Source organism: Erithacus rubecula (genome assembly GCF_903797595.1).
Source record: "Erithacus rubecula genome assembly, chromosome: 10".
Lineage (NCBI taxonomy): Eukaryota > Metazoa > Chordata > Aves > Passeriformes > Muscicapidae > Erithacus > Erithacus rubecula.
The window spans coordinates 19357910-19377777 of record NC_136662.1 but is presented as its reverse complement, the minus strand read 5'-3'; the positions used below and the strand labels follow the sequence as shown (position 1 = coordinate 19377777).

Sequence of the window (19868 nt, the reverse complement as noted above, 5' to 3'; positions counted from 1 at the left end):
TAGTGTCTTTTTAAGAGCATCTAAGCACACACACATAAAAAGCTAGAAGGCATGCATTCCGGAGTTATTCCTATGCATATCCCTGCAATAATTTTCCGCTTTCCTTCGATAAAATTGCCAAATAATAATGAATCATTTCATAAATAATGGGTTTAGAAGCTTATCAGGGCAGGCGGGCCACTGCTGGGGTTTTATCTCTCTCGGCCACATTGCAGTAGTGTTCCGCTCTCCATACTAAATAGGAAACTGGACGTGATGTGGAATTAGAGCCTACCCAGCTGAAGCCACCCAACACTTACTACAAATATAGCCGCGATGCGTAGGCCACAAAATGGCTCCACTCACTTTTCCCAATGAAAAGCAAATGGTGAGTAAAGAGGAATCGGCTCTGCAGAAGCCTGGGCACTGGGGACGGCGGGATGTGGTTTTGGGGGGCTCCGGAGGGAAGCGATTGAGCTTTGGGGGGCTTCTGCCCCACATGAGAGACAGGGGAAGAAACACAAAATCTTTTCCGCGGTTGGGTTTTAACCTTTTTTATTCTTTGATGCGGGGTCGGTGAGGAGGAGAATACACCTTCCCCTTTGAAATTGTGGGGTGCGGCACCCCCACCGCCCGGACCCTCGGGCTGCGGCTGGGACGGGCTGTGGGGCGCTGGGACGAAGCCCCCGCCGGCCCCGCTCCCCCAGGGACAAACACCAGGGCACGGCCCTGCCGACAGCCAGAACCGGAGCGCCTCTCCCCGAGAGGGGTCCCCGATATCCCGCTCCCTGCCGCCCCTCTGCTTTGGGGCGATTTCCCTGAAAAGGGCCGGCGGGAAAGGTGCGCTTTTGCCTTGGAAATTTCCTGCCGATCGGCTGCTGGAAAACAAAAGGATTTTGCGGAGCAGAAACCAGCGGGCGGGGATTTAATGCCCCCCCTCCATTTTTTTTCTAAACGAAACCACCCCAATTCAAGGCAAAATTCTGCTGATATCTTTGCGGTTTTGCGTATTTCGTTTTTAACAAATACGGGAACAGACACCATCGGGATTATTCTTTTTTCACGAAGGGGAAAACCTAGTTTTTCGTGATTTCTTTGGCGGGGTGAACCGGCCTCACCTTCCTGTCGCTGGGCGGCGAGGAGCGGGCTCGCTCCGCCGCCGGCCCGGTGCCGCTGTCGCGGTTCCTCGGCCCGTAACCGGCCCCTTGAGGAATTTAATTTGCCCCTTTAGGAATTAAATTTTCCAGCCAGACGTGGGAGAAACGCCGCCGCCGTCGCCGCTTCGTGCGAGCCCATCGGGACAAAAACAACCCCGTGTCCGGCCCCGTCTGTGATTTCCTCCCGGGAAGACCGGGCTTGCAATGTGTCCAAAAAACCGCCCAATTCGCCCCAAATATAGGGCGCTTTTTTCACGCCTTTTTTTTTTTTTTTTTTTTTTTTTCTGCCTTTATTTTCTTTTCCACGCCAGGCCATGGCCGTCGCTCGTTGTCGCCCCGTGTGCGAAGCGGCGGCTCCCGGCGGCGGGGGGGGGGACCCGGGGGTGGCCGCTGTCCCCTGTCACAGGGGCCTCCCCGGGGTGCTGTCCCCTCCTTCCCTCTCCCCTGCAGCTTTTTCCCTTCACTGATCTCTGGCAATCCGGACCCACGAGATCCACCCTCTCCTTTTTTTTTCTTTTTTTTTTTTTTTTTTCTCCCCCCCTTCTCTTCCTCCCAGGATTTAGCAGTTTTATCCCGATGCGGGTGTCCTTCCTCTCTGTAAAGTCGTAAGTACCTTGAGGTGGGAGGAGTAAATTCAGCCTGACACTGAGAGCGCTTTTGTTGAAACAGGAGAGACTTGCGGTGTCCCTACTTAAATATGACACATGTGAGTAATCTCTTCCTATGCAATATCGGAATAGGCAATTAGATTTTTCTTACTAGAGGACTGGCGGGAAGGGGGCCGGAGGGAAGGCAGAGAACTTGTTCTTGAGGTTGGGTGGTTGTATTTTTTTTTTTTTATTTTCCAGCGATATAGTGAGATATGCCCCCCCCCCAAAATGTTGTTGTTGTTGTTTTTCTAGCGATTCAGCGTAACAGAAACGAAATAAAAAATTACCTGAGGCAAAAGAACGAGGAGGATGGGTGGCAGCTCTCTGCTCCGTCAAGCTCCTTATTTATATAGAAAAGAATAATCAATTAACCAAAAAAAAAAAAATCCGAAAACGAACAATGGTTTATGTGGGAGATAAAGCTTAGAAATAATCGCGATATGGCAGCCTGAACTCGTCGCGAGGTGCCCTATCGCGACAGCATTTATCTGTGGGAGAAGGGGGACAATGCCGTGTGCGGCCGCGGCCGGGGGGCCCCTTCCTCCTTCCTGCGGTAGCGAATGCGCGGGGGGATTGACTCCGTTAGGGGCTGGCTTAACCCCCTCTCCCCCAAAAAGTGGTTTCAGGTATATTTCGATAGCTTATAAATAACAATAAAAAAATCATACGAGGGGAAGGAGCCGCCCGTAAGGCTAAGGCCGCTACAGGCGGGCCTGGCCGCGACAGGGCTGGCTCCGCAGGGTAGCAAACACCTCCGGGGACCCCAAAACGGGGAGAAATACCCCAGGAAAGCGGGATGTGCGCTAAGCCTCCGCCGTGTTTCGGCCGCACAATGCAACCGCAGCCTCGGCGGCGCTGAGGGCGCTGGCCGAGCCCCTCGCTGCTCCGCCGCCCCGACGGTGCCGATTGAATCCCCGCGGGGCTCCGGGACCGCGGCGGGGGCTCCGGCCTGTCCCCACCGTGCGGGACAGGGGCGCTGCGTGACGTCAAAGGGCCGCTCCGCCAGGATCCGTGACGTTACGACAGGGCCGGGGCGCCCCGTGACGTCACAGCACCGCACGGCTCGGCGGGGTGGACTCACAGACCCACCCCGGTGCCGTCAGCAAACTCTAAATTATTTGGGGTGATCAGGAACTGCCCCGTTTCTCACCGACGAGGTCTGAGCCCCGACGCTGCCCCCCCGTCGGGACGGAGCCCCCCCGAGGGGTGCAGCCCCCCGGGTCCCCATGCGGGGCCCCCTGACCGCTCCTCTCTCCGCAGGACGATGGACAGGCCGCCCGCCCCGCCGCCCCCCAGTGACCCCCGCGATGCCCGCCCCGCCCGGCGGCACGACTCGGAAGCGGAGAGCACGAGCGAGCCCGAGAGCAGCCGCGGGGGCATGGAGGCGCCGGCGGACCCCCAGCTGCTGCTCAACGGGGCGGCCAAGGAGGCGGGCCGGCCCTCCCCCGGGCCCCCCGCCGCCCCTGTGCCCGTCATCGAGCTGGTGCGCCGGGGGGGCTCCCTGGACATAAAAAGCCGTGAGGCGGCGGGGGAGGCGATGCAGAGAGCGCCGGGAGCCGAGCCGTGCCGCGCCGCCGAGGCCGCCTGCGAGGCCCGCATGGTGCAGCTGAGCCCCCCCGCGCTCCCGCTGCAGCCCCCCGGCAGGGCCATGCTCTACAACCTGGGCCAGCCGCTGGCCACCATCAACAGGTCCGTGTATCCCCTACCCCATCCTGTCCCATCCCGTCCTGTCCCATCCCGTCCCGTCTCGTCCCGTCCCGTCCCGTCCCGTCCCGTCCCGTCCCGTCCCGTCCCGGAGCAGCTTCCCCAGGGCTGTCCCGCGCGGTGGCAGATTCAGGGGCAGAAGCAGCAGCATCCCCTCCTCTGCGCGGGGCTCGTTGCTTCATCATCGCAGGTTTTTGCACGCAACTTTGCAAAGAGAGAAAGGGAAAAGGGGGGGAAGTCAAAAAAGAAACGATAAACTCGTTCCTCGAAGGAGCAATATTTGCGGTGGTAAAGTCCTGTGCAGAGCGAAGGGATCCGACAATAAACGAACGAGAACCGGTACAGCTCTTCCGAGCTCCCCGGGCTCTCTCGGCTCTCCGACGAGTCCCAAATTAGAGAAGGGGACAGCAGGGGCTGTGACAGGGGCTGAGGCAGCCCGGGGGTTGTGCGGGACGGACCCGTCTCGCCTACCGGGAAAGCTGCGCTGCGGACCGGCCCGGGGAGACGTGCGTGCCCGTCTGCGGGGAGCACGGAGTCGCGGGAACGGGGGGATTTTGCCCTAAACCGCAAGTCTGGACTCCTCACGCCGCTCACATGCCCCTGCCCAGGCAGGGCTGGCGTCTCTTGCTGCGTGTCCCCGGCTGGCCGCGTGTGGTGTCACCGCACGACCTCGGCTCGGCTTCGTGAGCCGTGAGCTCGCTGCGAGGTCACGGAGCGGCTCCGCTTCCCGCCGGCCCCGGACGCAGCCCCCCTCACGGGCAGGGCCGGGGGGGGTGTCGGTGTGTCCTCACGGCCCGTCTGCCTTTCTTTGCAGCGGGTTTTTCGGCGAACCGGACTCCTTCTCCATGTACGGCAGCAACCGGGTGAAGCGGAGACCCTCTCCATACGAGATGGAGATCACCGACGGTGAGAGAATTTCGCATTTGCGCCGCCTTTTGTGGGTGGGGGGTGTCTTCCATCTTCCCAGGCGGGAAAGTTCCTGCACGATGCCACGCTCTGGGACTGAACCCCCAAATAACAAAAGGACTAAACCCCAAACCCCAAAACGCGAGTAGGATGCCCAGGGAGTCAGGGTGGCTCTCCGGTAAGCAGAGCCTACAGCGGTCCCAGCAGTGTGCTTGGTGAGTTTGCCTTCACCCACACCCAGCGATGCAGTTCAGCCCGTGGCTAATTACACTCCTATTCTGCAAATTGCTTAGAGATTAAATCCGAAATAAGACAATCAGTGTAAGTCTTTGTTGAAATGTAGATCGGGGCCATTGCAGTGAGATGTCGCATCTATAAACCATTTCAGCCGGGAGGCGTTCTCACTGCAGAGCACAGCCTTGGGCAGAAAGGATAACGTCCATTTAAACTGCCTGGCGGCAAAGAGCTAACCCTGTGCTGAGGTCGGCAGCGGCGCGGTGGGGTCGTGGCGGGTCCCTTAATTCGGTGTACATCCACACACTGCTCCCGTCTGCCCTGGAGAAATATCCCTGGCAGAGCCGGGGAGGAGATGTGGAAGGTGGCGTTCTGTTGTTCGAGCAGAGATCCCAGGTTCAGGCATCCCTGTTGGAGCTGCAGGATGGTTTTGGAGAATGGAAGGCGGGGAGAGGGCAGGGCAGGATCTGCTGCCTGCTCCTGGCAGCAGGCTTGGGCTGTGGGGTGTTTGCAAAGGGGTATTTGCCCACGGGATGCTGCCCACGCCAAGGGACACTTGCAAGAGCAATTTCCACGTGGAAGGCTGGGCTGTTTGTCTCTGGAGTGAATAGCCTGTACACATGAGAGTCACTGAAATGTGTTTTCTCTTTAGAGAAAACTGTATTTCAATTGCTGGACAATTAATTTTCCTCCTTGCCAGCTAGCTGTCCCTTTCCTTCTACCCAGCTAATCTGAGATCAAATCATAACCTTCATCAGTCTAAAATAGTGCATCCCAAAATGACAGGCTCAGTGTACTATCTGTATTAATCAGTTCTTCCCTCCCCACTGTCTGCCCTCCTGGTCCTTTCAGACTGCAGCCCTGTGGGACAGGGGATGTTACAGCCCTGGCACAAGAAAGGCTTTTTGTCTGGGTTTTCACTCCGAGGCTTAGTGGTTATGGGAGAAAGTCCATCCAATCTCAATGTCTGGTTAAAGCTTTGGACTTGCTTTTAAATAATTTGTTAAGGATTACAGAAATACTTGGTTGTAACCAAGTTTTTGAACATGTGACTTAAGGCAGGTGTACATATTGGGCCCAACCTTGCAGGTTCTGGTTCATGTGAATTTCCAAGATTGGACTCAGTATGTTTTTTTGGTGAGGGAAAGGGTATCAGATTATGTTGTCTAAACAGGAACAATTTGTAGGGGTGTAAATCTCAATGCTGAGGCATCTATGTGGTCTGAGGGACTTTGCTTATGGCTCTGAATGTCACCTGCTGGGTGGCATTCATGGTACACAGGAGCATCACTTTCGAGGGTCCTCAGCCCTTGGGGACACAGAAGGGCAGGAAAGCCTCGTCACACACTTTATGTTTGTATTTTTTCTGTGAGAGAATAAGTGGTGGGGTTTTAGAAGCAGCTCTTTATCTATTTCATGGAAGTTTTGTTCCATTTAATATCTTTAAAAATAGCTAGAAGTGAAGATAAAAATGCAAAAAAGTATCTCTAAAAAAGTATATCCTGGAACTTTGGAAGATCATATTTTTATTAATTTTCCTCATATTTCTAATTACAATTTCAAAAAACATCAGTCAATCCATTAGAACAAAATCTAGGCAAACATTCTCATCTGATTGCTTGAATTAATTATGAAGCAAGTATTTTTATGAGAAATAGATTTTCTATTATAATACAGCTATGGGGCATTTTAATTTCCTCCATTGCTTGACATGTTTTGGTCGAAGCCTGATCTCTTTTTAAAAGATATGTTTAATTCAGTTGGTGAAGGAATCAAGAATTTGAGTGGTGTCAGAATTTGTTTTATATACTGAAGCTTGATTTGTGTGCCCCTGGATGAAAATGAACAGGTCTATTTTTTATTTTTTTTCTGATTTTTGACCAATTTATGAATAGATTCCTTATAGCCATCAACTTTCAGTGAGCAGAGACACATGTTTGAAGACTGAAAGTCTCTTGAGGATTTTTTTTTAAATGAACAGTGTCTAAGATGGGGTTATTTCTCATACTCTTTTGGGAGTAAATAGCTCTTAAGCTCCATCTCTCTCTGGATTCAAGACCAGTTGCATTATATTGTCTGGAAAGAGCAGTAAAGTGTAAGAAATGTCGTATTTTAGTAGGATGTAACACATGCTTCACTGTTTAATTAGCAGTGCTGCTGAGGTCCTTTTGGTCCCTGTCCATGTCCTGTGGCATAGCAGACTTGCACATCAGGGACAAGAAACCTTCCCTTTGCTTGAGTTCTTGTACATTAATTCACACAAAGGGCAGTAGGTGCTGTTTGGGGGTGAATATTGTCTTTATTAAAGCATCACACTGGAATCTTAGAGGTCAGAGAGGTGCTTGTCATTTCTACACCCCCCAGCTTGTGCCAGAGGCTGTTTGTGCTTTTAGGGGACTCCCAGCTCTGAGCACACTGAGGAGGAGTGAGCTGTGTGGCAGTGCAGGGTGTTCTGTGTGGTGTGCTGGCCTGAGGGGACTCAGCTTCCCCTGAAGGAGGAGAGCCTGATGGTATCTGATCAGCTGGAACAGGGGATTCCACTTCTGTTGTGCAAGATGGGATTTGCTGAGGCACAGCCTGACTGGGGTACTTACAAAAGGACACACCAGTTTGGCTCCTGTGCCACAGCCAAGGCAGCCAAGAGTTTTTCTAGAAAAGAATAAAGGTGTTTAAAGGTGCCCTGGGGTGCTGGTTCCACTGAGTCAGAACTCATGGTTCCACTCATGTCAGAACCATGACTTACACTGCTCACCAAGACCAGGAGGAGAAGTTAGGCAGGAGTCTCAGAGTGGGGAATACAGGGGAGAAATGGGGGAAATGGGAATTCTACAGTCCTTTGGGGTAAATCTCACCAATGTGCTACCTGCAAGTCTGCTTCCCACACTGTGATGATTTTCATTGTATGTGATGTTTCTTATCCCATGGGAATTTCTACCCTGGTCATTCTTCCAGATTTTCATGAGATTGATGTGACCTTCCATTGTTGATGTCTCCTGGAGGAGATGATGGGAAGGATGTAATAATAAAAGCATATTATGGTAATGTTCCCTCATGTGAGCTGGTTTCCATGGACCCCAGGACCTGCAATCTTGATTAACAGCACTGCTGCTCCTGCAGAACAGTACTTTTTAGTAGATGTGCTTTTGGGTCTCTTCTAGCACAGAGACAAAGCTTTTCTCATGTACACCAGGAGCTGCCCTGATGTGCTGAAAGGAGAATTGGCGTGTTTCGTACCTTCATCCTATGTAGCATCCCCTCTCAGAAACAGTAAAATTGCAAGGTGTAATTGGAGATAACATGTCAAATGGACACCTCTAGCAATTTGGAGTCTCTTCTCCAATTAGTGTCAGAGAGAGTTTTTGCCCTTTGGCAGTGATGAGGAGGAGAGAGAGCAGGCAGCCCTCAGGTCAGCTGTGAAACTGTTCCTGTGATGACCCTTCCAGCAGGACACTGCCTTCACTCTGTGGGTCAGTGTGAGTCACTTCCTACCTGTCCTCATTGCTATGGGACAAATCCCACCACCCCATTTAATTCAGAGGGCTGGTGGCAATCCTGGGGTCTCTCTCAGCAGGGAAGAGCTCTGGATCTCAGAGCTGTCAAAGGCTCTGCTCGAGCTAATTTCTTCCCTTCCCAATGGTGTGTCCTTTAGAGTATTTTTGGGATAGAAAATAAAGCCATCTAGTGAGATAAACTTTTAATAGGACCACTGTTGCTGAGTTACCCTTGTTGATGAGTTACCCTAAAATTACAACAGCCTTCTTCACACATATCATGACCCAAGCCTTCTTCCTTGGAGAGGTAATTTTATATATCTGAGGAGACATCCAAAGATATGCAACTCCATTTTTCCCTTCCACTGGGTTGAACTTTCTGTTGAAGAGTTTTTTCTGTTCATGGGCTTTCTCAGCCTGTGGGGTCAGCTTCCACCTAGCTGGAAACTCTTGTTTCACTGCCCTGCTGATTAAACCTCACTCAAACGAGTCAGTTAGTGGTGACCTGCTCAGCAAAGCAATACCTGGCCTGTCGAGCCCAGCTCCTAACTGCGTGGTTGGAATTGCAGGTCCCCACACCAAGGTGGTCCGTCGCATTTTCACCAACAGCCGGGAGAGGTGGAGGCAGCAGAACGTCAACGGGGCCTTCGCGGAGCTGCGCAAGCTCATCCCCACCCACCCGCCCGACAAGAAACTCAGCAAGAACGAGATCCTGCGCCTGGCCATGAAATACATCAACTTCCTGGCCAAGCTGCTCAACGACCAGGAGGAGGAGGGAAACCAAAGGGGCAAAGCGAACAAAGACTCGGGGATAGTGCAGGAAGACCTGCTGCAGGACATGCTGTCTCCCAACTCGAGCTGCGGCAGCTCTCTGGACGGGGCGGGCAGCCCGGACAGCTTCACGGAGGAGCAGGAGCTGGAGGCGAAGCACGCCCGGAGCCTGCACCACGCCATCCTGCCCGTGGAGGGCACGGCGCAGCGGTGATGGCCCCGGGCCCGGCCCGGCTCTGCAGCGCTGCTGCTGCTGCTGCTGCTGGGCTGGCGACTCTGCTTCCCCACAGCCCGGGCTGAGGACAAACCCACCCAGATGAACGCTCGGGGCTTAGGTACGTGACCGTACGAAGAAGAGAAGCGCTCAAGTCGTCTTCGTTGTACAGAACTGCTCGGGATGGGACTCTGAGGAGGGGAAGGAGAGTGGCTGGCGCCTCTCCAGCCTTTAGAGGGTTTTCAGACCATTTGGTCTCTTCTCAAACAGTGGTCCGGGCGAGGCATGGAACTCCTCTTGTCCGCCCGCCGAGGCCGCCGGCGCTTTCCAGCTGCAGGCGGTGCTGGAATCTGCTGCATCACTCCAGGGCTGCAGCGCCCTGCAGCCGGGGCACATCCAGCTGCTCTGAGCAGCAGCTGGGCCACGCATTCCTGGTGTCCGAGAGCTTTTGACTGTATCTTTTTAAAGAGGTGAAATAATACCCTCAGCAAAAGAACTATTAAATGGATTTAGATTATTTCTTTTTCTCTCCTTTTTTCTTTTTTTTCTTTCTTTTCTTTCTTTTTTTTTTTTTTTTCTCCTTCCCTTTCTTCCTTTCTCCTTTATCTTATTTCAGATTTTTTGGGCTTGTTGTATTTATGACATGGGATTACTTCTGTTTAACACTGTCATGCAGTATCCACTGAATGAAAAGGTACATAGGTGTTTTCTGCCACCCTCCCAGTCCCTCATCCTTCTGCTGGTAACACTCAGCAGCTGAATTTCAAACCTGCTGTGGTCTCCTAGAGTTTTTCCAGTGGTTTCTGTGGGGCCAGAGCTTCTCTCAAGAAAGATGAATTTTAGAGTTGGTAAGAGAAGAGAATATTTGCTAGTGAAGTTATCTCTTTGAACTGGGGAATTTTTAAATCCAAAAAATCAAAAAAAAGGGCAAAAGGAGTCAATGATGTATCAACAGTGTGTGTGTACATAGGGTTATAAAAAGGTTTTTTGATGGTATGCTTTGAATTTTTTTTTGTTTTATTGTGTGAAAATGGTGGTTCAGCTGTGCCAATGCCCACGGTGTGGACAATAGTGCTGGATTTATTCTGGTGTTAGGAAGGTCCTCACCTGTCAAGGCTGGTGGGAGTCCACAGCCTCTCTGAATCTTGTGGGGAAGCAGTGAAAACAGGGGTGGGATTAACCTCCATTCCTGAGTGCTCACACTGCTGCCAAACTGAGCTGATGCTCTGATCCTGCTGCCCCCCAGGAGGACATTTGGGAAGCAGGGGGACAGGGGAGCAGGAGGCTGCTGCTGTGGCTGGGAGCTGAGAACCACACTGAGCCATCCCTGCTGCATCAGACCCACCTCCCACCAGCCCATCTCCTGAGGCCTGATGGAGTGATTGCCCCAAACCCATCCTCTCCCTCTGCAGAGATGCCAAGGCACAGTAATCTCTACCATGATACAGTAGGAAAAAAAAAAACCCCAACCCACACACAAACTTCCTTTGGAAGGGAATAAATCTTTCTGAGTGGGGACATCTCCCACCACACTCGTGCCTTCCCAAGGATGCTGAGGTACAAGGGAGCACAGAGAATTTGAGTGGGTGTCTGCAAGCCCATCCAGGCTTAATTCAGAGCCCTGTCATTTTCTATCCCTGCCTGGTTTTGATGCCTCTTTGTAAATATTAGGTAAGAGTCTGGCATGTGGCTTGGCATGTCAGGCAGAATTAGTTGCCTGGGAAGGGATCCTAGCTCATGCAAGTATTTCCAGCATAGCCCCCAGATTTTTGGAAAGCACCCATCTCAAATTGGGGAAAAGGAGGAAGATTCTTGGTCTGGATTGCCTGTGCATGGGGGTTTTTGCTAGAGGGGGTTACCTGCAGGGCTGGGCCAGGGAAGGTGCTGGCGGGTGAGGAAGGGATGCTGAGGAAGAGATTTGGACTGGTACTGGTGCCAGGGGTAGGAGAGGCAAGCAGGGGGAGCTGCCAGGGGCCCTCAGGGGGGTAGGGGGGTGCTGTCACACAGGTAAAGCCACTCCTGGTTCCCAAATAACCCTGAGTGGGGTATCTGGGGGTTTTACACCCTTGCTATTAAACCATTGCTGGAAAAAAAAAAAAAAAAAAATTCACCGATACTCAGAAGTCCCTCATTCCATACAAATCCATTACTTCGTGTCTATATCTTCTCGGTAGCTGAACAATTGGGAAAATGGTACAACCTTGTCAGCACCCCCAAACGCCCCCAGGCACACACGGTCCTGCAGGGAGTGCCCCAGGACCCCGGGCTATGTACAGTTGTACTCTAATTGTGATTTGAATGGTACATTTCCTCTCCCATCTCTCCTGCCTGCTTCATCTCTCGCTGTGTGGACCATCACCCCCATTCCTGTTGGAAACAGCGCTCTGGGGCAGTGTCGTACCGTGTGAGTGAATTCCTGCCTTATGAATTTGGGTTTTTTCAGCCCCATCCCTTTCTCTGCTGCCCCTCCCTTGGATTTCTGCATTTTTTCTGCAGAAATGAAGTAACCAGACCTGGTACCCTGAGTCTCAACCCACTGTGGATGTGCTATTTAGAAAACACATTTGTTGTAATGTGTGTGTATATATAAATATATATATATAATGAATATATCAAGAATATTTCTAAATAAAGTTTTACAAAGCAGCTTCCACTCGCTGTCTGCCTCTGTCCCACCTCACCCCTTGAATCCATCATTACCTTGCCATTTCATCCCTAAATATTGTGGGGTCAAGAAGCCAGGGTGGCCCATTCCCAGCCAGCCAAACTCATAAACAGGCAGCAAAAAACGTTGCAAAAGGATCTGCTAATTTCTTTTTTTCCTTGCTTGACTCACACGGTCCAGCCGGGGCGGGAGGAAGAGCGCGGGGCCGGCAGGAAGGAAGGCGGGCGATGAAGCAATGCCCCGCCGCAGGCGAGCGTTACCAGCCACCCCACCTCACCCCCGGCCATTTGCAGCTCCCCAAAAAGCCCCAGTGGCCTTTTCCCTTCTTCTGGAGAGCCTGGCTGTGCAAGGAAGGGGCTGCTGGGGGCCATGCTACTTCCCTTTGCACTATGATTTAACAGGCAGGCAGAGTAATTCCTCTTTTTTCAGAAAGAAATTATCATAGCCACGTGCATAAGTGCCCTTAAAAATATACAGCATGAATTAGGGAGTGTTTACAGGCTAAATGGTCCACTGAATGTGTGTGTGTTTTTAAATATATATATATATATCTTATATGCATATATATATCTTATACATATATATATGTATTATATAAATATACATCACTATGCTGCTGATGGTGGCTGACACCATACAAAGCATGGAGTAGATGAGCAGGAATGGTAAAATACCACAAGTATTTTCTTGTCTTTCATTTCTATGAGTTACAGAATTGTTGCTGATTTGAACAAACCCTTTCAAGCATCCCTTGCTTTTTAAAATCCTCCCCACGAGATTTTAGCTGCTAACCCCTCCTCCCCAGCAGCCTGGGAGCCAACACTTGATTTTAAGGCTTTTAGGTGAAATTTCCCCCAGATGGAAGAGGGGAGCCTTTCTCAGGCTCCACCATGGGTGCAGGGAGCCCTGTCCACCCCAGAGGAGGGACATGGGGGTGTCCCCTCCACAGCCAGGCTGAGCAAAGCCCTGGCAGCCAGGACTGGGCTGGTTTCATCCCAGGCACTGGCACAAGGCGTGGGGCAGGTGTGGGCAGTGTGTGGCTGCTGGATGTTTATCTGGAGCTGGGAGATCATGGTTGCACATCTGGTTTAACCCCTGTCTCCTGTTCTGCTGCCAGCCCAGCAAGGGCTGATAGCTCACCCACCAGTTATCTCTGCCTCCCACCTCCTGCCTCTCTCCCTCCCTCCTGGACAACTCTCCTTTCACCTCCCCCTTCTGCTTCTTTTGCTTTTTTCAAGTAAAATATCCTTGATGGCCACAAATATTTTGCAAAAAGCAAATAAAAAACATCCTTAAGGGTAAAACACCTGCAGGGTGAAGGCTTCAAACAGCTCTGTGCACATTTATAGGTTCTATAACCTATGGAAAGGGCTAGAGGCTTTCAGTGCCACCTGCTCCATGGTGGGATGGTCAATGTGCATCACTCCTGATTCACCCTGCTGAGGGGAGACCCTGGGTGCTGCTCTGCTGGGGCAGGCTCCAGGGTTCTGTCCTCAGGTGGTGGCTTCATGTTGGCCATGCTGGGAGAAGTATCTCTCTTCCAACATCTTTTTCTCCTGAGCAGCTGAACCTTGCTTCTGCTTGTCCACCAAAATGCAAATGTCACAGAAGGTAGCAGATATTCACCTGTCTTTGTATTTCTTTTTAAAATTAGTTCTTGAAACCCTTCCCATTCTTGTCTTCCAAAGGAAAATTTAATTCATTTCTCATCAAGTGGTAATTTCTTTTTACAATCATGTTGTGTTGCAAAGGGTGATGTGCAATGCTCTGTTGATTCAAATATATGGAGGAAAAAAACCCAACCCGGCCCATTTTTTTCTCTGTTCATGCAAAACAGAAGAGAAAGTGGGGGAAATCACAGAAGAAGTTGGTGCAGCAGGAGGGAGGTGGCCTGGGTGTCATGGGTGGCATTGTCCTCAGCTGGGACCGTGCTGGGGCTCCACTCTCACTGGTGGCACCACGAGGTGTTGGGGATTCTGGTCTGTAGGGCAGGAATTTTCCTGGCAAAGGAGTTTCTTCACAAGCTTGAAACAGAAGCATTAAAGATGTTTTGTTCATCCAGTTTTGTAATGTGTTCCAGAAACTCAGTGACATTCAGGCTTCCAGTGCAGAAAATTTCCCTCACAAGTACATGGATGACACTGGGGAGTGAGAACACAGGGGACTTGACATTGAGATAAAACTGAATTAAAAACCAGAGAGAAGGTGGGAGAGTTGCATATATCCAAATGATGAAACAACAAACACAAAGCCTTAAAATCACTCCAAATTTGGGCAGCTACTATTTTCCAGCCTCATTATCTGTTTTTAATCCCAGCTTTTTTGGCAAAGCCATGTTGAGGGCAGCCTGCACTGGCAGCCCTGCCTGGGAACACCGCCGAAGCCAGGAGCAAGAACCTGCTTCATTAAGGGCATTCCCACATAATTGAATCAAATATGCTTAGGGAAACGACAGGACCCAAACATTCCCACCCCGCAGCCGATGAGAAAGCTGCTCCTCTTCGCGGTGACAGGCGAAGTGACAACAGGAGGGAGTAATTGATGGCTCTCTGGGACTGCTGGGTTGCTCTCCGTGCCGGGGCTCATCCCCGCATTCCCACCGCCGCACAAAGGCTGCAGCCGGCCAGCGCTGCCCAGGGGACTCCGCTCTGTCACACGCTGCAAGATCAGCAGCGAGCGGGATCCTCTCCCTCCTCCCAGCCCTGTTTGTCTCTCTGATCCTCCTGCCTCTCCTTTTACCTTATGCCTCGCTCCCCAGTTTTTTTTTTTTTTGGGGTGTTTTTTTTGTTTTTTTTTTTTTTTTTTTTTTTTTTTTTTTTTCCATTCCAAAACTTTGATGGGAGAGCAGGGCTAGGAGTGGATGGGAGGGATGAGGATGCTTTGAGACCACAGGGGCCACAGCAGGGACCTGTACCACTGATAGGGATGCAGGAAACCTCCTGGGGGTGGACCCAGCAGGCACTTTCAAACTTGTCCCCCCGGTAGACATTCCTTTTCCCCTGCTCCTGGAGCTATTCTCAGCCGCCCCAGTGACCTTTCCGGGGAACAATTTACTATTGTGTTTTGGTGAAGCCCAGCCTCTATTTTTACACTCTGTTTTGCTGATGCGGGCGCAGGGAGCGAGACGGGAATCCAGCAGGAAATGGGAGGGAGCGTCTGGAGCATGGTTAAGCTGCCCCGGAGCTTTGATGTGCCGTGGCCGAACCCGACCAGCAGCACGTGGTGGGGACGGGGGCTTCTCTCCCTGCCCATCCCTCTGATAAATCCCGCATGGCACCAGCTTAATCTGGCTGTGCCAAGGTGGGAACTGGTCCTGCAGCAAAGGGCTTTTGGTACCCGCTGTGGTACCGCGCTCCTCACGGCGAGATGAAAGGCGGCTTTCTGCTGGCGCTGAGTAGCTCCAGGAATGCTGGAAAGAAGGGAAGGAGATGTCTGGGTTAGGACAGGTTTGAGGACATGCCCAAGGCATGGCAGAGCATCCTGGCTTGCATCACGAGAAATTAGCAGGCTGGAGGTGGCAGGTCTTCGTGTGAGGGGCTGTCAAGCTGTGGTCCTTCCTGATGTGGGACCTGGGGCTGGGCTTGTCGGGAGTGAACGGCTCCAGAGATGCCAAGTCTACAGTGGATAGGGGAGGTTGCTGCCTGCACGCTCTGTTCGCCCTGTGTTTGTGTCAGGGAACAGAGTCCCACTCCAGATGTACAGCTGGGAAGACGGCCAAAGCCCAGGGAAGGGAAGAGCATGTGTCCAGTCCTGCAGCTGTTCTGCTTCCACCACTGTCACCACCTGCAGCACAGCCCCTGCAGCAGGAATAGGACCCTGCTGCCCAGGGCCTGCCAGAGTCCACAAAAACCAGAGGTGCAGTCATCCTGCATGGCTGAAAAGTCCAGCCACAGTCTCACCTACTGTCCATCCAAGGCTGCCTGGGGGAAATTGGCAACAAGGGGATGCTTTACAGCAGCCGCCCCAGCTCCAGAGCACTTTTCTTGCTGTGAAGTATTTTGCGCGTTCCATTCCTGTGGGAATTTGCAGACAGTCCTAAATACACGTTTGGATGGATGTGGACATACAATCCTGCATGTGTCACCCAAGCTCGTGACATGGTCACAAATGTGTCCCCCCTTGCACACTGCCCTGCTTGTTGTTCCCACCAGACAAAACTCCAGGGTGGCTTGCTTTTGGCTGCCATCAGCAGAAATCACCCACAAGCAGCTCCCTGCCTCATCCTTGCAAACCCTGAGCTGTTTTATCTTTTCTGGGTCAGGTGGCATTTAAACCACCCAAAGCAGGCACTGGATGTTTTTTCCCGGGGTGTTCCCAGGGCGGCAGGAAGGCTGAGCTGAGCCGTGGCACCCGTTGCTCCTATCTCGGCTCTCTGCCCGTCCCTGGGACCACCCTGCAGCTGGCTCCATCCCGCTCCGAGCTGCTCCCCTCTATCGCTGCGGGCAGGTGCCGCGGGAGGGGGATAAGGCCCTGCACCCACACACACCGAGGGACGGGCAGAAAGGCGGCGTGAGCGGGAGCGCGTCTGTCCCCTCCAGCGGGGACAGTCCCCTCGCTGTGGGATCCCGGGGGGAACTGTCCCACGCGGGTCCCCCCGAGCCCCGCACGGAGCCCGGGCGGGCGCTGCGCTCCCCGCGCCACCTCCTCCGGCCGGGCGCCTCCTTTGAACAGCGCGGGGGGAAGCGCCGCTCGCAGATAAACAGCACATCAAACCCACCGCAGCACCAGCGCTTCCTGCCCGCGGGTCGGGACGGAACCGGGGCGGTCCCGAATGGGAGCCTCAGCCCCAGCAGAACCGGGCGGTCCCGAATGGGAGCCTCAGCCCCAGCAGAACCGGGCGGTCCCGAATGGGAGCCTCAGCCCGAGCAGAACCGGGCGGTCCCGAAGCGGAGCCGCGGCCGGACCGGGCGCACCCCCGCCGTCCCCGCCGCTGCCGCCAGAGGGCGCCGCCCCCCGCCCCGAGCGGCCCCGCGGGAGCAGCGCGGCCCCGGCGCTCGGTAATAACGGGGCTCGTTAATAAGTTTTCTCGGTGTTTTCCAAATAAAGTGCGTAAAAGACTGTCCTTTTACCTCTCCCTTTCCCCCTTTCCTTCTCCTCTTCTCTCCTTCTCCCCTCGTCCATTCCCCTCTTCCACCCTCTACAGATCTTCCTGGGGTTACCGCAGACCGACAATCGCTGTGTTAAACCCGCTGTGTTTGAACACTTGCGGGTATTTTCCTGAAGAATTTTGTATTCTGGGGTGGAAAGGCAGAGACAGCTCGGGGCAGCTGCTGTTCCCCCCAGCTCAGCCAGGCCCTGGAGTTCTCAGCTCTGTCTCAGGCTCCCATTCCCTGGAAGGCGGGCGCAGTGTGTTCTGTGCCTGTGGTCACAGGCAGCCGAGTCTCCTGGGATTTCAGCAGAGGTGAGGTGACCCTGTGAAGGCTCACACTTCCCTGTGGAAGCACTGGTGTCTGTGCAGATACCCTACTATTAACTGAGTTGTAATTAAAGTCCTGCCGGTCCTGGAAACCACCTCTCCTCCTCAGTCCCAGGCAAAGCCATCTCTCAGGGGTCTTCACCTTTTGTCCTTAAAACCTGTTCAGGGGTGGTTCCAAGAGGAGCCTGTTCTGAGCTGCTGCACATCGCCACAGTTTGGAGTGGTACAGCCCTTTCTTATCAATCCTGTCCCTCCTGCAGGAGCTCTGGATCCCTGTCCCCATCTCATGGTATTCAGTGTGTCTGCAGCAGCATCCCGGGGGGCCCGGCAGCCTCCAAAACTTCAGGAATTTGTTAAGGTTCCCAAAAAGTTCTCCTAACTTAAATATACCCTGAGAAAAACCTTTTTCATGTCTTGGACTCAGATGAAATCCTTCTGGCCTTTCCATGTCTCTCCTGCTCCCTTCCCCAGCAACAGAAGTCACTGCTCTGAGGAGATGAGGACATGAGTTTCCTTCTCTCCTCCATTACCTGCATCTGTTTCCTTGGGTGACAGCCAGAAAAGTGACTTCATGCACTCAATCTTTTTTCCCCCTGCCCTTTATTTTTCATTTTATTTTTCTACCAGCCCAAGACTCCCGCCTGTTGTAGAGTCGAGGGGGAAACATCCCGGCCAAATCCTACCCCTGTGTTATGGTAATCACGGCTGCCACCAGCAGATGCAGCTCTCTGAAATAAAAGGGCTGTTTAACAGGCAGGGAGAAGTAGAGGGGAGCTTTTGTTTGGCACTCGCCAGGGCTGGAGTACACTTGTAAAACAACAACTGCAGCTCGTTGAAAAGAAGTGGAGGTTATTAGATTCATTTCAGTTACTGCCGATGGTTCTGTTATTTTTTTCCCTTCGTATTCCAGGCAAAAGCCCTGGTTCTGAGAAGGAAGAGGAGAGAGATGCCACCTGAAAACCTACTGCCTCTGCTGCTGACCATGGAAATAGATAAGGCTGGTGCCTGCTGCAGGGTTCTGGTTGATTGCAGCCCAGAGTTCAAGGATGCTCAGGCTGGCTTCCTGTATTGGGGATGCTCCTCACTGCCCAGGGCCCTTTCTTTTTCCCAGTAAGGCTGTGGGGCTGGAGGAAGGAAATCACCTTCCTCAAATGGGGCTGAGCAGGGGAACCCTACTGAATGCAGCATCTTCCCTACCCCTTGGGGACCTAGACAGCCATGCAGGGGCATCCTGCTAAAGAGACATAGCCTCTCCTGATGCTCCTCCACCTTCCAGGATGCTTGGTCCTGCCTGTTGTGAGACAGCAAAGTTAAGAAGACTCAAGAGCATCCTTAATTGTGCTTGGAGATATCAAAACACAGCAAAGCTAGTCCAGAATTTGTCAGAGCTTGGACAGCAATGGGTTGCTGATGGGGGGGGGGGGGAAATTCAAGTGACTGCAGAAGCTGGGATGATGTAAACCTGCATCCTTGGGGCTTATAGTCGCATTTTGAAGTGTTAACAGTTTTGGGTGGGAGAATGGCAGAAAGTAGAGCTGTTTTTATCTTTCCCCAGGTAAGTGGGGACAAGAAAATGATTGCATGGGTTGGATTTCTGTGCCTGGTTCCCTCTACTTACCTATCTATCCCTCTGTTTTGATGCATCTCTCACCAGCCCTCTTTGCTCTGAAAAACAGCAGCAATCCCCTTCAGATGCCAGGAATAAAATCAATACATTCCCTCTCCAATTCAGGTAGCTGTCCATAAATCTTCCCAGCTTCAGGCTGGTCTCCTAGGACTCCCACATCAGCTGGGAACCTATTTAATCAGCTGAGATGATCTGTGCTGTTTGTTGCCCAAAGGCCCTTTGAACTCTTTGTCTCTCTGCTGAATGATGCTCAATCCCGGGGGGGTTGAGCCAGACTGGCCCATTCTGTGTGACAAGCCTCAGGTGAATAATGCCTGGAGCTGGCAGTGCCTCCTGGAGTCCGGCTGCGAGCCCAGGGTGCTGAGAAGAGTCACAGCCCCTCTGCCAGGGCTTTATCACCACATCTTCCCCTGGCCCCCGGCTTGGCTCTCTGCAAAGCTCCACAAACCCACACCAGCGTGAGGAGCACCCAGCCTGCTGCCAGGGGAAGAGAGTTATAACTCTTTTTGGGAAGGCTTGGCGAGGGCTGGAGGGGGTGTATGACATCACAGCCTCCCCCTCCTCGGGCTGCAGCCTTGATTTTCAGCATCTTTCAGTGCATTTTAGGTTTTAGCTGATTGGGAATAAGTCCCATGCAGCAGCTTTGCTGAGGGACTTCTGGAAGAGGTTTTCCACTCTGGTCCAGCCCTTAGAAGCATAGAACTCAGCATTGCTTAGGATATCATCCCCAGGAAACAAATCTAAAGCTGCCCCAAAGCAGCAGGACTCTTGGATCAGTTTTCAGGCAGGGAAGTGCTGGTGTGCTTCCTTTACTAGCTGAGATTCTCTCCAGGCTGTTGAAGTTGTGCTGGAGGTGTTCCCCTGCCTCCAACAGCCCCCCAGCACCTGTGACATCCAGCCAGCTCCTTGCCCCAGCTCCATCCAGCTCTGGCCCTAGGGTCAGTGTTTCCAGAGTCTTCCATACATTACAATTTAGCATGGACCACCATCAACACACACAAAGTAACCTAATCTGCCCTCATATTAGGGTGTTGGAAAACAATAATCCAAGAAG

At 52.6% G+C, this 19868-nt stretch overlaps 1 protein-coding gene across 4 annotated transcripts; it reads left to right on the top strand.

Annotated features, from left to right (window-relative positions):
• Window positions 1-201: 201 nt before the first annotated feature.
• On the top strand, window positions 202-9106 carry TAL1 (TAL bHLH transcription factor 1, erythroid differentiation factor; the record flags this gene model as incomplete). Of its 4 annotated transcripts, none has more annotated exons than XM_079313332.1 (5): window positions 206-367; window positions 1693-1741; window positions 3047-3475; window positions 4305-4396; window positions 8691-9106. In XM_079313332.1, exons 2-5 carry the CDS (start codon window positions 1713-1715, stop codon window positions 9104-9106), a joined length of 966 nt encoding a protein of 321 aa, XP_079169458.1. In that variant the 5' UTR covers window positions 206-367; window positions 1693-1712. The 4 variants fall into 4 exon arrangements, with proteins under 4 accessions (XP_079169461.1, XP_079169458.1, XP_079169459.1 ...); XM_079313334.1 differs by having other exon boundaries at window positions 249-367; window positions 1693-1842; XM_079313333.1 differs by lacking the exon at window positions 1693-1741 and having other exon boundaries at window positions 209-367.
• Window positions 9107-19868: the final 10762 nt, after the last annotated feature.